This window comes from Alligator mississippiensis, chromosome 10 (genome assembly GCF_030867095.1).
Source record: "Alligator mississippiensis isolate rAllMis1 chromosome 10, rAllMis1, whole genome shotgun sequence".
NCBI classification, from domain to species: domain Eukaryota; kingdom Metazoa; phylum Chordata; order Crocodylia; family Alligatoridae; genus Alligator; species Alligator mississippiensis.
In genome coordinates this window covers 54,892,143-54,909,887 of record NC_081833.1, presented here as the reverse complement: position 1 = coordinate 54,909,887, position 17,745 = coordinate 54,892,143, and the positions used below count along the sequence as shown (strand labels likewise).

The 17,745-nt window shown below is 42.3% G+C and overlaps 1 protein-coding gene across 1 annotated transcript in view; it reads right to left on the bottom strand.

Annotated features, from left to right (window-relative positions):
- The window catches only part of ITFG1 (integrin alpha FG-GAP repeat containing 1), a 234,549-nt gene that overhangs the window by 31,349 nt on the left and 185,455 nt on the right, over positions 1–17,745 (bottom strand). Inside the window, exon 14 of the mRNA XM_006271204.4 lies at positions 14,165–14,243. Within this exon, the coding sequence (XP_006271266.1) occupies positions 14,165–14,243 (79 nt within the window). The remainder of the gene's footprint in view (positions 1–14,164; positions 14,244–17,745) is intronic.

Genomic DNA, 17,745 nt, shown 5'->3' with positions numbered 1-17,745 from the left:
GAAGATCATGCATGCAGTGAAAATAAGATAAAGCCACACACACATACACACAGTGCCCCTGTCCCAACTGAAATGTCTGCTTGATGTTAACTGCTCTCCCTCAGGTGCTTCATAGTGCAGAACAGTGTTTCCCAATTCTTTCAGTCTGATAACAGCTTATGCAAAAATAAATATCCACAACCCTCTTGCATTCACTGTAAAAATAACAAAGGGAAAAAAAGATCAATGGCAATGATAATACACCTTCATAACAGGGGCACTGGGGACAAGAGCTTGACAGAGAATACTGGATCTTTAAGGGCAACGATGTACAAGGAATTTTGGATGAAAATCTTTATTTAGCAGATTGTAATAACATTTTCAGTGCCTTGTGATCACCCAGCTCCTGGGAGGTTGTGATCCACCATTTGCTGATCCACCATCCCTGAGTAGCATGTGTGTCCTGGGGAGATAACTTTGGCCATCTGGGGAAATCAGCAGTGAATCTCCTTTTATTTCTATCCTAGCTGGAAATAATGCCAGGTTCTGTTTTTCATCTGTTTAACAAGAAAATCCATTCAATCATATTTCATGATCCCACCCAGTTCTGGCCACAGTTCCTTTAATCTGCATCTCCGACTTCCCACTTAGGCTTCATAACAGGGAAATGTTGGGGCACCACAGAAAGGAACAAGGGGAATAATTAAATTGCATATTTATACATTAGCAGCTTCCTACTATCTACATTGCTGCCAACTCTCAAGCTAGTTAGGTTTTTCTTAAAGCCCAAATCTTTTGCAGTGATGCAATTTTACTATGGCTAGCAAAGACTCAATTGTACTTGTGAACATTAGAGGCTAAACAAAAATAAGCCACTTATAAAATCAGGCATTATATGAGAGGTTTGTTCTGTGTTCTCCAGTGTAACATTCAGTTATAAATTCTACTTATTTCACCTTATCTCCAGCTTCCCACTGTACCCACACTGCATTGTTTAATGCACTATAAAGGAATACTGCAGTGTCACAGAAGTATTGAAACACAGTATTAGATTTCTCAGTTGTCCAATATAAGTCGCAGTGTGTGAGCTTAAGTAGGTTAGTAAAATGGAGACAAAACATTTGTACTTGGCTCACAGTTCAAAAAAAGGGAGCTGATGACTACAGAGACCCAATGCAGGGGGAAACAACAGGGTACTCCAACTTGTGGAAGCCGAGGAGGGCCACAGATGGTGACTCAATAGCAGGTGAAAGGTCAGTCTGCTAGGGAAGGTTAAAAGACTCCAACAAAACAGAAATTGGAAAGTGAGGAGCTGTGAAGCTGCCTAGAGATAGCCCCGAGCCTGGATAAAGGGCAAGAAAAGAAAGAAAAATAGCAGATGTGTAAGCACAGAGAGGGATCTTGCGCTCTTTTCGGTTTCAGATTTTACATGGGAGTCAATATAACAGAAGTCAGTGTCGATCACTCATATCTGTGTGACTCGTAACAGTTTTTTCCAAACAAAGTACTACACTTCAGCGTTCATCCTTTGTTTACAAGGAAGCAGCAGATAATTCAACTATTGCCATGTTTAGAGCCTAATCCTGCAAATACTTAGAGTTCCATAACATCACTCATGTGAGTAATCCTTCCAAAGCATGGGTGGGCAAATATGGCCTGTGGGCCAGATCTGGCCCTCCAGCCCATTCTACCTGGCCCGTGGGGCCTTAACAAATTTTAGAAAATTAATTTATATCTGCCCGTGGCCTCCTGTCAAAGATAACAGGTGGCCAGCAGCGGCAGGACCCAGCGGGAGCCTGTGGCTGAGCAACAAGGCTAGCCTGGCTCCACCCAGCCCCCCATCCCCTTCCCGCCCTCAGCCCCCAACCAGAAGCCTCTGTGGCTTCTGGCCCTGTGCCCCTGGAGCTGTTCCCCCTCCCTCCATCTGAATGGAAAATAAGGTAAGAGTGGCTGGAAGTGGTGGTTGCAGGGAGCGGTGGGAGCTGCATGGAGCAGCGTGGTGGCAGGGGGGCTGTGGGGAGCAGCGTGGGAAGTGGCAGCTGTGGGGAGCGGTGGGACCTATGTGGTGCACAGCAGGCGGTGGAGCCACAGTGGGCAGTGGAGCCATGATGGTCCCCAGCGGGCAGTGGGGCCGCAGCAGGCCCCAGCAGGCAGCACAGTGGATCCCGGTGGGTGGCAGGGCCATGGCTGGGCCCCAGTGGGTGGCAAGGCTGTGGTGGGCCCCGAGAGGCAGCAGAGCCATGGTGGGCAGCAGAGCTGTTGTGGGCCCCGGCAGTTGGTGGGGTTGTGGTGGTGGCAGAGCTGTACCTGGGCCCCAGTGAGCGGCGGGAGCCAGTGGACAGCGGAGCCACAGTGGGACCCAGTAGGTGGTGGAGCCCCAGTGGGCAGTGGGACCACGGTAGGCCCCTGCAGGCAGAAGAGCCGCAGCTTGGCCCCAGTGGGCAGTGGGGAGGTGGCAGGCCCTAGGAGGCAACAGAGCCACAGCAGGAGGTGGGCCCTGGTGGGCGGTGGTGCAGGCACAGTGGGTCCCAGTGGGCAGCATCGCTGTGGGGGGCTGCAGCAGATGGTGGAGCCATGGTGAGTGGCGGGGTTGCGGCAGGTGGCGGAGTCACATTGGGGCTGTGGCAGGCGGTGGGCCCCAGCGGGGGCTGCAGGGAGCACTGCAGGAAGCGGGGGGCTGCAGGGATCAGTGGGCAAGCCTGCAGGAGGCAATGCAGGGAAAGGTGGTGGTGGGCAGAAACACGGAGCCTGTGCAAATGCCCTGGGGCTGGCAGAGACCCAGGGTGGGGTTGTAGAAGCACAGAGTCTGGGCATGGGGTCTGCCTGACTGCATCATATGAGACTCACATGCAGTGGATTAGAGCTACATGCTATGGAGCTGGCAGCCTGGCCCTGGCTCACTCTCTCAGCACACCATATCCAGCCACCATAGCCACACCCCACCGCGTGCGTGCACGCACGCACACACACACACACACACACACACACACACACACACACTCTCTTTCCAACCACAATGCCACTTATACCCCCTTGCTGCCCACACAAAAAACACACAGTAGGACTGTATTTTAAGCTATTATGCAGCCATCTCTAGATGCACTTTTTGTAAACACAGAAATCAGCAGACAAATATTTTTAAATAAAATAAAAATAGGTTATAGTAGATGTTTTGTGTGTATTTGTGTGTGTGTGTGTGTGTGTGTGGGTGGGTAGGTGGGTGGGTGGGTATATACATATATATAACTTTTTCACGGTTTCCAGATCACAGCACCCTTCCTCCCAAAAGGAGTACTTCCAGGGCAAGGAGAGGGATTTCCAATGGCAAAGGTCAGGGGCTAAGAGGTCGGACTTCCAGTCCCAATATGGCAACCAGGGGCGGGGCAACTGTCAAGGGGCGGGGCTACCCATGCGGCCTTCGACAGCTTCCCAAAACTTGGTAAGTGGCCCTCCACCCAAAATAATTGCCCACCCCTGTTCTAAAGCCATTCACATGAGAAAGTTAGTCAGATGAAGGTGTTTTCAGGATTGAAAGGTTGATGTTTCTCAAAAAGCTGAATAATTTAGGCTTTCATGTTGTTCCTGGTTCCTGGAATTAATCACCTTTCTGTTAGGAGCAAGCTCTAGTTATTGCAATATGGGAATTTATACTTATTTCAAACTCCAGAACTCTGTTTGACTTTCCAAGTACAAGGCCTTTGGGACAAGACACTAACTTTGAGGATTTTTTAGTTTCTTCACACAATCAGTGTCTTTCCGTTCTGAGCATGACAAAGGATTAAGTGATGCCCACTGAGTTGAAGCATACAAGGACCCAGTAGGAACTTTAATATTCCTCAACAGTGCCTACGTTACCATCAGAGAGACAACTTTATATTTTTTATGAAAGCATTTTGATACATTCAAAGTCACTACTTCCTAAGGCAACTGGATTTACTCCTGCCATTTTGGAACTGTAGGGACACTTGTTTAAGATAAATTTGTTTGTAACATTTGTGATCTTTGGACTTCTTTTTCTTACATTTTGCACAACATGACATGTTTGTGTGTAACCAAGCAGCAGAACTGTTAATGCTGATGATGCATATAAAACACCAGAATAAAATAATTTGCGTCATTACTGGTCCTATCATCTTTTCCGCCTTGTTCAATTCAATCAAAAAACAATGGAAAAGGAAGCTATGCCACTTATCTCAAACATTTCAAAAACATTTTAAAACACCTAAGTTGATAATTAGGCCTCTTTACTAGAAGGCAAATTGTAATAAAATCTCAACAATTAGGGGGAAAAAAGTGATTGGATAAACAAACAAACAAACCAAACCTTCCTTTCCCCCTCAAAATAAAACTTTTAGAGGATTTGTTACATTAAGTATTTGCAGGTTATTCTGTATCAGAACTAGACTGCTTGTTCCACGGACCAGGGATATAGCTTTACATATTCTGTAGATGTTATCCAGACCTCTGGAGTTGTATCCTCACTATCAATACAAATAACATCATTAATCTAACTTTGGCTTTGTTATTAGAAAACTACTAATGCAATCAATTCTAATATGGTTTTGGGACCAAATTCAGGCCTTCTAAAAATACACATTTATTTATATATTTTGAAATCTGGTACAGTCCAGATCCATTTTTAAACCTGTTAACTGGTAGGAAAACAAGATAATACTTGCTGAGTGAGCTGAGCTTTTCATCTCAGGTAAATATTCTTCATATTCTAGATGATTATGATGCTACTAACTGGTTCAGATAATTCACTCTGGTCCTGATACTAGGAGCCATTGTTTACCTTGCTACACAGGAAAAGAATTAACCCACAGTATTCCCCACAATAAATATATCCTGTATCTAGCCAATTTCCCAACTAAATGTTATTAGTACTTTACAGGGAAAACATACACATTTCCTAAAATGCTGAGTTATTACACAATTTATCCTTGTCAGGAATACAGTTAGTAAGCTCCAGTGTGTCAAGTAATTTTGTTTTTTATTCAATTATTTAGCTTGGGAGTCAGGGGGTTATATATCTATCAGATCTATATGGCCCCCCCACAACTTGCCAGCTACATGTAGGTTTTATATATATTTAGCCAATTTGACTGTGCATTTAATTATCAAAACATAAGAAAGATGTTTTAATGAATAAATACATGTAATTTAAAAGGCTAACCAGTATCATCACATACCACATCCCATTTATGTGTAAAGCAGAGAAAAGTGAGATTCCTTGATCAATTATATATATTTAATCATGTATTAGCTGGTGAAAAAGTAGCAAGTGGGCGCTGAACATCTGAACATTTTACCTATCAAATGGCAGCATGTAGGAGTTCTTTCAGACTATATCCAAAAGCATTATATGCCTTTTACTGCTAGACAATCCTTTCACTGTAGATTTCAATACAAGATTGGAAGCTAATAGCCTTATTACAACAAGCACAATCACTTGGCACACAAAATACTGATAAATAAAAAAAAAAAATCTATCTTGTATAGCTGTTTAGCTTTTCTCATTGTAACCCTTCCCCCTCTCCCCTCAAACCGATTTCAATTTATACAGTGTTCATCTTCAGTTACAATATACTGATTGATGGCATGCACTATTGCTTACAATTGTTCTCTTCAGCTGCAATACGTTATGTTAAAGTGATGTTAAGGATTCCCTATAAACCCATGTAACCATAGACATTCAGAGATAAGTCTGGAAATTGAGGCAAACACTCCTTAACTTACTATGTACAGGCAGTTTCATATTATACCAAAATATCAAGAGGGAGAAAACTGGAACCTGGAAATAGTTCAGAAAGCAAGATTCAGAAAACTTTTTCCCCTTTTTTCAGAGTTAAGAGAGATTTTGGGCAGATGGTATAACAGCTAGTTCAGAACCCAACATCATGTCTGTATAACTGAAGTTTTTCCCATGAGCATTACCTTGCACTTGTTAAAAATGGAGTTCATATGCCATTTTTTGCCTATTCACTTAGGTTGGTAAGATCTTTCTGCAGCTCCTCTCCATCAGCTTAGGACTCAACTACTTGGAATAAATTAGTAGCATCTGCAACGGTTTAGATTTCACTGTGCAAACCCCATGCAAATGTTGAACAAAATGTTGAACAGGACATAATATTCCCCCTCACCATTTGGATTTCAGATTCAAGTGTATACTTCTCCCCTAAACTGAAATCAGCATTTGATTATGGTATTCACATTTGTCACTTGCAGTGACTGATGGAACTGAACTTTTCTTATTGTAGTCCAAGTAATTATACGGTAGTAATGAAACTATGCATATATTTCAGCAATATTTTCCATAAATGTGAATGAAAAATTCAGAAAAAGAACTATTCCAAAAATTTCGAAAAAACAGCTGAAAAAAGTAATGCATTAACAGAAGTTCACAAAAAGAAAGAAACTGCTATTATTGTGGGCAATAGTAAGATATATTACTTATTAATGCAGTAAGTTTAAAGGGCCACTTTTTTCCAATGAAGGAACGGTTCTACACTTGGCTATAATCTTGTTTAATATAATAAAGTAGCCCAACACCATTTATGTAAAATTTTAATTCCTTTAACTGAAGTTTATAACTATTATATAGTTTATGCAATGAAAAACGAGGTAATTCTTTAAGTTGGAGGAAAATTACCCAAACATACCACCAATCTATTTCTAGCATGGACAATCCAAGTGGCTTAAGCTACAGAAACAATATTTTCTTTTTTACTTAAAACACAAATTCCCCAAATATCTACCCATGCTATACACAAACCCATTTTAGAAAGGATTTGCTATTTGGAAAAGTATACTCTCCAGGTTCAAACCCTTACATTTACACCAACCTCCTTGATTGATTGCAACTACAGGTTTAACACGAGTAACATTTCTGAGCACATACTCTGTTCATCTAACTGCAATGTATCAGAAATTGTCTACAAACTACCAGATCCAAGAGCTAATACATTTTAACCTTTGCTAGTCAAGCATCTAGGCAGATGTTTTAGATGAGAAAAGTAACTTTCTTGTACATACAGACACATCTTCTATCAATTCACTCCAAAACAAAGACTAGTAACAAACACGGCATGGTCACTGATTATTCAAGCATTCCCGCTGGCTTTTTTGAAACTGCAACATAAAAAGCTAAAAATGAAATAGAATAGAAGCTTTCAGGCATTTTTTTTTTAAACCACATTACTTACAAATAGTTTTTAAGGGTTAAATTGTGCCTAGATCTGCATAGATGGAAACAAGACGACCCTCTCAGTTGCACCATGTGCTTCTGATCTTTGTACTACTGCTGAACACAACTGGAATAAACTAGGACAGTGCGGAGCAACTTGTTTGGCAGGAATGCCACAAATCAGCTCTGCACCCACCCTAAGTGCTACTCCACTTGCCTTCCTTTGCCTGATCTGTTCTCCTGCTTTCTTCTCTCTGCTCTATTTACTGCTGTGCTGGCTGTCCCCTCCCCGAACTGCTGTGTGCCAAACACAGAAGTTGCCTGTGGCTACAGGTTATCCACTCCTTACACAGGACTTTAGTTTTCAACCTTTTTAGACTCAAGGCACTGGTCAGAAAATGCTAGCTTTTAGCTTTCACTCGTTTTCTGAATATGGAAAAATAATAAAGCAATTGTTCTACTGTAAAGAACTCAGAAGGACCACAGCTGGGGAGAACGTTTTGGATACCATGGACTCTCTGATTTTAAATGTTTGGGTTTATCTTGCGAATCATGTGGATGTTTGCACATCTAATAGTGCTAATATTCCTATGGCACCCTAGTTTAGAATCACAGATCTAGGAAATACAATGATGCTAGATTCCACAAAGAAAGCAATAAAGAGGACTGTGATCCATTCCATCCTCCCTAATAAAAGCAAAAGCCAGGAGGTTGGCACACAGAAAATCTTGTTAAAATGGTGGCTCTGAGACTGCTTAGCAGACCCATGCTCCTCAGTGTTCCTGGAAGCACTGTATTTGCCAGGGTAGCAATCTCTCTGGGAGAAGCCATCTGTACAATCCAACAGCACTGAGAGTGCTGGTTCAAACTTAGAGTATTGCTCTTAAATTTAAAAATAAATACAATTTAAAAAATAGGAAAATGGAAACACTAAGGTTTTATCTATTCCTACACATCTTACTAAATGAGAGTTTTCATGTGTTTTGTTTACATTGTTAAATGTGTGAAAGTCTTCAGTTAATTATCCAAGGGGTAGCCCTTATGCCTGTCATTCCTGGAAGAATGAATGTATACTGTGAGGCCATTAACAAGATTTTCAGCAGATGCCTACTAACTGACAGATGCTGAAATATTTGTTCACTTCTTTACTGGTCAATCAAGAGTTTTCAAACAGGATTCTAGCATTTTTCTTATCTTTTAAAATAGGAAATGCACACTTAAAATGCAGTTATTAAAAAGTAAAAACAAAATTATCTTAATGTAAGTTGAATCCTATAATGAAAGCAAGGTAGCAACTGAGAATCTCTCTTATAAGAGTATTTTTAAGCAACAGATGGAATCTCAGCCAATACTCTCTATGGAAATACTTCTAACAGTTTTTGTCTTTAACCATGCTATTCCATGGATCATAAAATATCTTTTAGTAAAGACAATACAAATAAACCAAACATATTTTTGCAGGCTAGTTTTCTTTTCTGAGATCTGAAGAATCACAATATGAAGTAAATACTACAGTAGAGCCCATTCTGTAAACATTTCATGAAGTAAAATGCTCCTTGCTTTTCCAACAGTTTCAATTTCTTGACTTTTTTTAAATTAAGATTTATCCTAAATTTATCCTTTATTTTCAACACATTTAATGGGAAATCAAATCAACAGATGGATAGATAATTTAAAAGTCACAGCTTCTCAACAGCTATATCCTTCCTTTCAAGTCATTCCACTTTCTAGCTTTGTACCACTGACAAGTGCTTACAGATCATGGTGCATTGCTTGAGTTGTTTCGTGATTGGCTGTTGCACAAGAATAACACTCCATTTGACTACATCTTCAAAAAAGACTTGAAGTACAAACTGACAAGTACTGTAGGTCAGTAACATTGGCTACAAAATAATTTACTGCATTTTAAAAGACATATCTGTCCTGTTTAAGATGAAAATTTAGTTATAAGTTTATGGAAATATAATAGCTCAGGAAACACTGCTTCGGTATGTAGGTACAGGAAAAAACAGTCTACTGAAACATAACATTTGAGAAATTGATTAAAAAAACCCAATATTTGAAGTTTCCATAAAGGGGCACTCTAAGCACCACTATTATGTTCTGAATTTAGTTCTGCTGTTCTTTAACACCAGTATATAAAATAGGATTTGCTATGATTGGGTTCCACTGGGCTGGAAAAAATTTAGTCCATACTAATAATTATGCAGTCAGTATACTTGTACCAGTTTTGTGTAAGTTTATTTTTGTCTTGTTTCAGCAGCATAAAACTATGGATACACTATGTTGTATACAGCATAACACTGCCATTTCATCAAGTGCTTACATAGGCTAGTAAGTTTTTAAGCTTTCTAAAGAATAAGAAGTTGGCAAGCATCAGAAGCATGCTCAATTACTGAGTCACACTCAGAACTAAATGCCAAACCTCGCGTTCACACATTTAAAGAGCCAAAAACATCAAAAATGCAAAAATTAAATTTAGGTTTGAGGGACAAGCACTTGGATCTTCTCCCTCTATCCCTCCCCCACCCCCTTTACTAACCAAGTTAACTATAGGGGTGGAGATTAGTGAACTTCAGTCTTTCACCTTCACTTTCCTATTTCTACTACTGTGACATAATACATAGGATACATAGGGAACAGGAGGAAAACAAATGGGAGTGTGGGGACATTGCTCAACAACTCAGGAGAGCTGGTTACCGGCACCCAGGAGAAAGCTGAACTTCTGAATGACTACTTCGCTTCGGTCTTTCACCAGACCACGGGGAAAACCATGCCAGGTAGAGTACACAATGAGCACTTTAGGAATAATCGCCTTCTTACTATTGCCATAGAATTGGTGTATGACCAATTAAAAAAAATTAGACGTATACAAGTTAGCAGGACCAGATGATCTTCATCCAAGAGTGCTGAAGGAGCTGGCCGAAGTCACTGTGGAACGCCTGGTGAAACTTTTCCACAACTCGTGGCACTCTGGAGAAGTCCCTGAGGACTAGAAGAGGGCCAATGTTGTGCCCATCAACAAGAAGGGCAGGAGGGAAGACCGGGGCAACTATAGGCCAATCAGCCTAACTTTCATCCTAAGGAAAATCCTAGAAAAGTTCATCAAGGAGTCTATCTGTGACAAGCTTGCAGAAGGTAAGATTCTTAATGATAGCCAGTATGGCTTTGTTGCGGGTAGGTCTTGCCTTATCAACCTCATTTCCTTCTATGACCATGTAACTCACCACCTGGACACGAGACAGCAGGCTGACATTGTATACCTTGACTTCCAAAAGGCCTCTGATCTAGTATTCCACAAGATCTTTGCGAGAAAATTACAGGATTGTGGGCTTAACTCCAAGACAGTCAGGTGGGTGAGAAACTGGCTGCTGGATAGAACCCAGAGAGTCATAGTGAATGGATCTGTGTCATCCTGGTGAGAAGTGGGCAGCAGTGTCCCGCAGGGGTTGGTGCTTGATTCAGTACTTTTCAACATTTTTATTAATGATTTGGATGTGGGGGTGAAGACCTCACTGGCTGAGTTCATGGATGACACCAAGTTATGTGGAAGTGTAGTCATGCTTGAAGATAAGCTACAGATACAGGCAGACCTAGACAGGCTAGCAAGTTGGGCAGATCAGAATCTGATGAAGTTCAACGTTGAGAAACATCAAGTGCTCCACCTCGGGATGAGCATCCCCCAACACACCTACAGGCTTGATGACACCAAACTGACTAGCATCATGAATGAAAGGGACCTGGGGGTAATAATAGACCACAGTATGAATATGAGCCAGCAGTGTGATGCTGTAGCCAGTAGGGCAAATAATACTCTGGCATCCATAAATCGATGCATCTGCAGCAAAACCAAGGAGGTGATTCTTCCACTCTGCTCAGCACTGGTGAGACCGCAGCTTGAGTACTGCATCCAGTTCTGGGCACCACACTTTAACAAGGACATGGACAAGCTTGAGAGAATCCAAAGAAGAGCTACCCATATGATCAGAGTCTTAAAAGGCAAGCCATACAAGGAAAGGCTGAAGGACCCTGGGACTCTTCAGCCTGAGGAAAAGAAGGCAGAGAGGGGACCTGGCAGCAGCTTACTGCTATACTAGGGGAGCACATCAAGGGCTCGGTGAGCAACTGTTGCTGGGATCACCTGACCCCCAGTTATTTTTTCTGCTTGGTGCAGGGGGATGGACCCGATGATCTTCCAAGGTCTCTTCTGGCCTTACAATATATGAATCTATAATACTAAGATTTTCTTAATTTGTTATGGACTCCTAAATACTTCTAACAGAATACAAAAATTCTTTGTAGATTTAGCTCATGAAGAAAGGCTTTACTGTGATGAAGATGGAAGTGAAAAACATTGATAGAACTGTTAGGGTGACAATATTTGGATTTTCAAGGAGCACTGAATCTGCAGCTGGAACAAGGCTTTAACCTGTGGCCTAGCAGAGCTGCTGACCACAAGGCAGAGTGATATCTAAGCCAGCCATTTGCTTATGGTAAGTAACCATCTTAACTGTGTCAACCATTTTCTAAGAAAAAGCAGTAAGTGAGTCTGTGTAAGTCCGTGTGCTGTGAACCAGCTACAGTGAGGAACGAGATAAGATACAGGGGCCCAAAAAAGGTGGAAGATGGTAGAACCTGAGACAGAAAAACAGACTGGAATGTGAACTACAACACATAATTGGTAACAGAATCCGAGATGAACATATGCAAAAAGGGTGAATGGTAATTGGTGAAGACGCCTCCATGTTTTAGTCAAAGTCCGCTCATTGACCGAAGAAGAGAAATCAAGGTCTTAGACATGCGCTCATAGCAAAAAGACATGTAAATGAATGAAATGCACAGGCAATTCTATGCTAATGAAGCAAACAGTAAACAGAGGTGGAACTTGAAAAGGCAGGAGAAATGGCTGGAACATAGGAGGGGTGAGGGTAAAATGAACGGTAATGAGCATAAACCAAAGTGTATAAATCTGGGAAAAAACTATTGTTCAGGGCTGCTCCCTGTGTTCATAGACTGGGTGTCTGAAAGGGATCTCGTCCAAAGCTGTCTCCATTCTAAATAAAGCTCTTGCGAGCAACATGTGCAAGGAGCATTTGCTCCTCGTCTGCTCTGGCTAATGAGTAACAGGACCCACAAGCAATTGGATCGTCACCTCCCTAGTCATTGGGCGCCGCATGGAGTCAGGGTCTAACTAGAACAATTAACTTGTTACAATGAATTCCTAGTCTATATTAGAAACAAGCTTTAGATTTGCACAAAACGTTGCTTTGATTCAGAGTGTAAGCCAACATTTTAAAGAACTTATTTGCCTAAATTGAGGTAGATAAATCCAGATTTAGGAATATGGGAATAGAGAAAGTTCTGTGTTGTATCTGGCCGTGATCTTCCAGTCATTTTTATAACATTTCTGAACTGCTAGTTCTCCAGTATCTCTTCAATAAGTACACAGAGCTGAACACAAGCAGAAGGTAGAGCTGGATGACACCTTAGAGACTAATTAGTTCAAAGAGGCATGAGCTTTCATAGATAACAACATATTTTATCAGACACTTATTCTGATGGTTCAGAAACATCTGACAAAGTAGGCTGTTGCCTATGAAAGTTCATGCCTCTCTAAACCAGTGAGGTCTCATGTGCTACCCTGCCCAACCTTCTGCTTGATTTCAGACTAATATTGCTAACCACCTCAGAACTGAACACAGTATTCCAAGTGAGTACATACCACTTACTTATGTAATAGCATGGTGTTGGCAGTATTTTTCCTCCATTGTATTTGCAGTGTTTTCTTTTGTTTCTACTGTTGCTGTACACTAAGCAGAATTTTTCAGTAATATGCCCATAGTGACAGAGGTGTTCTGGCGACTGTTAAATTTCACTGCTAGATTGCAAGTCAACTCGGAAGAATAAGGTACTTTGTACCTCTGGAAAAAAGAATCAAGCCACTTGGAGATGCATAAATGTGAGAATTATGTTCCCCAAGTGTAGAAGTTTCAGAATTTTGGCCTTAGGAGAGAGTGAGTCAGTCCGAAGTACTGAAGTACAGTATTAAAAGCTCCATTATTCTGCAAGACGTGGTGAACAATGCCCACCCCCCACTCTCTCCCCCAAAAAGAAAAAGAAACAAAAAAGAATCAATATGTACTGTGTCTGGTACTCAACTTTATTATGTGCATAGAAGCTCAATCATTTTATTTGGTAAATAACACATTTGTGCTTCTTCCAGAAGCTGCGCGATTCTATTTAATGGTTACAAGCCCATCCTTACTTCCCGATAAACATTCTCAGTAAACAAGAAGAAAAGACTTGAATGTTAAAAGTTCAGCTCATGAAACATTGAAATTGCATCTAGTGGACTTTTCAGGAGTCTGTCCAGACCTCAGATTATGAGACACAAAACAAACAGTTTAACTATAGAGGCAGAGGCACAGGCATAACTATCAACCTTGGACAAAACTTGGGACAGCAGTGATGAGTACTCCTTTTTCAATCTGGAGCAGCCCTGTGCCCCTTGGCCGTAGGAGCCCAGCTGGAGAAGACCTGTGCTACCCAGCTGTAGGAGCTGCATGCTGGGATGCAGCAGGAACAGCTCTGTGCTGCCTGGTCCTAGAAGCTAAGCTGGAGCAGCCCTGCACCCACCTGACCATAGAAGGTTGTTCCTTCCTGGAGGACTCAAAGACCCAGGCTGCTCCTGCTGTGTCCCTGAAACTGGCTCCTATGGTTGGGCACTATGGAGCTTCTCCAACTCCATTTCTAGGGTTGGATAGCATAGGGCTTCTCCAGCTTGGCTCATATGGTCAGAGGGGGCAGGTCTGCTCCAGAAGAGGCAAAGACTCTTGGGGGGACAGGGGATGGGATGGACACACATCATCCTGGCATCCCCTCTAAGTTGGCGCCTTTGGCTACTGGCCGTCTGGCAACCCCCTGTTTTGATACTTGGATATATGAAAGGAAACAATTACAGTGACTGCAATAAATAAGAAAGCTGGAAACTGGTCCTACCTGAACCATTTTTCAGATATCCATTTGCATCAACAGTTGTATACTTGATGTAAGGTCCAGGCTGATTCACACCAAAAGGCTGAAATATAAAGAGATGGTTGAATAGTCAGAGTTTGATGTAGATTTTTTAAATCTTAGAAATGAACAGAGCCATAACAATAAAAATGTTCAACTAAAAAGTCAAACTCATTGGTTTACTGTTTAGCTCATGTCTGTATGCCTCATGCCAGTATGGAAAACTGTGGAACTCCACAATTATTTTATTCACGTGCACTGTATTAGAATAGAATTCATTTTCAAAATACGGACAATCACTTTGCTGTCTTTCAGCATGATACTGCTATCATTTCCCTTTTCAACATACTTCTCTAAAAGCTCTATTGTAAAAAAACTTTCATTTAACACTTGAAAAAATGGCAAAATCAGAGTATTCACTCAAATGTACCATTCTTAGTTGAGGTTGATTTAACTAAGTATAATTGCATGGAATCCTGAATCCAGTCAGGTATACAGAAAAGCAAAGTTTAGAACTTTCTATATCCTTTTCAGATGCTTTGATTCAATGATGCAGAAAACAGTAAACATTTCTAGTAGCAATGTTGTTTCATGACCCAATGCAAATATGAAGGAGATGACTGACTTGCAGTTCACTAGAATAACAAAAGCCAGTAGAATATGGTACTTAAAGGAAATTAATATCATCCAGGCCAGTGGTTCCCAAACTCTGACAGACTGAGTACCCCCAATTTAAGATGATACAGCCTTAAGTACCATCGGCATTTTTTTCATACACATAGGTAACAGACTATGTATTAAAACAACATCAAAACACTTAGTAATCATAAAACATTGTTTTATCAATTACAGTAGCCATATAAAATGATTGTAAATTGGAAAAAAACCCAGTGTAAACCATGGGTAGGCAACATTTTTGGTTGAAGTACCGAAAAAACCGCAATGTGTAAAGGTGCTGGAGCGCGGGCACACCAGAAAAACAAAACTGGGACGGAGGGTACATGGCAGGACACGCTGCATATTAATACAGCAAATAATCATAAATGTTGCTTCTTTTTTTTTTATTTACAGTAAATACCAGGTTTTCTAAAAATTCTAAACCTGGTGACAATAAATAAAACTTCATATACTACTTTTGTTCTTGTGTATTCTTTTTTGTTAAGCATGTTGTGATTGGTGGGCCGGGGAGAGAGAGAGAGACAGAGAGAGAGAGAGAAGGGTGCGGGGAGAAGCAGATAGGGGAGGAGCTGCAGGCAGGCTGGTCTGGCCTGGCCCTTGGGAAGTGGCAGCCGGAGGACAGCGGGGGCCAGGCGGGGATTGGCAGCTGCCCCAGTACTCCGCAGACTCAGGCACAGTGGAGTGCTCTGATGAGGCCCGACCTGGGCCGCACAGCTCCGCGGGGGTGAGGTGCAGCTGCCCTGCCCACAGGGGAACTCCATGTGTCTGGGGCAGGATGCTGGGCTTGGGGGACTCCTGGCTCGGTCTGTGCGTGCCAGGTGCAGTGCAAGTGGGGTGGAGCTCCCCAGGCCGCAGCAGGGACTCCCTGGGCTCTGGGAATAGCTGCCTCAGGCGGTGCTCAGAGCCGAGCCAGCCAGGAGCCTGCAGCATAGTGACCCTGCAAAGCACCTTCCCCGGCCCCTTGAGGGGAGCTGTGGGTGGGCAAGGCCGGGACTTAGGCAGGCAGAGGCAGCTGTGCCAGCTGTTCCCAGGATCTCCTGTGGCCAGGCCCTTGCAGCAGGGGCAGCTCCGCCCCACTTGTGCTGTGCCTGGCACACAGGGAAGCCAAGCCTGGAGTCAACGTCCCCCTGCCAAGCCTGGCATCCTACCTCAACCTCATGGAGCTGCACACATCCATCCAGGTGCAGCTGTGCACCCCTGCCCGCCCACCCAACTCGGCCCTTCCTGGGGCAACCTGGGCCTTTCCAGGAGCGTGGGGGACCCCCACCACTGTGCGCACCCCAGGGTAGGCACAGGGGCCATGTGCCCCCTGGAGTTCTGTGCAGGGTGGAGGTGCTGCTGCTGGGCTCTGCACATTGGGAGATGCATGTGACTCCATGTGCCTTCTGCCCCCAGGCAGCCAGTACCCAGAATGCTCATGGCATCATGCGTGGCCACGAGGCAACAGCAGCCTGCTCCCGTCCCATGCACAAATCCGGAGGGGAGGGGGACAATTGGCCCCCCCATACCTACCCTGGGGTGCACACAGGGGCAGAAGCCCTCCCCCTGTACCTCTGGACAAGCCACCCAGGGCTCCCACCATTCCCTCCCTGCACACTCACTCCTGCCTTTGCCCAACACCCTCCCTCACCGTGTGGGCCTCAATCTGGCCCTGCCCCTTGCCTCCAACACACTTACCTGCTGGGTACTGCTGCACACACAGCCAGGCTGTGTTCCTGGCCACCTGGAGCAGGCTGGGCTAGTGTCTGTGTATGTGTGTGCCCTGCCCTTCTGCGTACCACTCACAGGGTGTCTGTGTACCACTGATGGTACATGTACCACAGTTTAGGAACCGCTGATCTAGGTTGCCAATACAGTTTTTATAGCATTTTATTTGAAACTATCTACAACTGAAAAGTGTGACTAGTTTAAAGCCCCTAACTGTAAAATGCAATCTTATTAGAACTGACTTTCAGTTTTTCACCCAAAAATAAAACCAAATAATTCTTCTTCAAAAGGTCTTTTGGGAAACTAGCCAAAAGGATGAGCTGGCAATCAGTACATAGAAGGTTGGGGTTTTTTTCAGTGTTAACTGTGGTTGCCTTGACAGCAATAACGTAGTAGAAATAAAATATTTATATAATAATGCCTCTTATACTAACCAGATTATTTTTCAAATCTTGAACACTTGTGCAGGTGAGCTGTAATTATGGAGTGGTAGCAGCCAGTCCATAATTGAGATTATAAATGATTTCTATAAATCTGACTAAAATCTACAAACAAAGAAATGCAGGCTTTAAAAGTTGTAGGGTACCTCTGAGTTGAAAGAATATTTTCACCAAATACAATTAACTCAAGAAGGTATTTCTTAAATTAAATGTCTTAAAAGTTGAGGTATTAAACATAAATAGACTCCAAGTATTTGTCACTTTTCATGAAAAAAAGACAGGTCAAACTTAGTTTATACATCTGGCTGAGCTGCAGAGCCAAGAAACAATGATTAGATAATTAACCTTTAATGCCGAAAGTAAAGATTTAGAATGGTAATATCAGAACACCACATTAGCTCAGACAAGCTAGTGTTTTTTAAAATAAAACTCTATCTATTCCTTTTCCTTGCAGTATAGGTCTCAAAATAGAAGTCAATTGATAGTGAAATACATAAATGGAAAAATAAGGATGCTCCTCCCCTCCCCCCACTGATATAGAAAATACTCAGATCATGTGTTTGTAAATGAAAACATTAAGAGGGACTTTAGAAAATTCTAATTGTTTTCAAAACATCAAGATTATGTTCTAAAAAAAAACAAGATAATTTTCAAATAAAAAAATAAATTGATAAAAGCAACTTTACTTAATACAATGAAAAGAAACATCCAAGAATCACATGAAAATGGTCTATAAAGTTT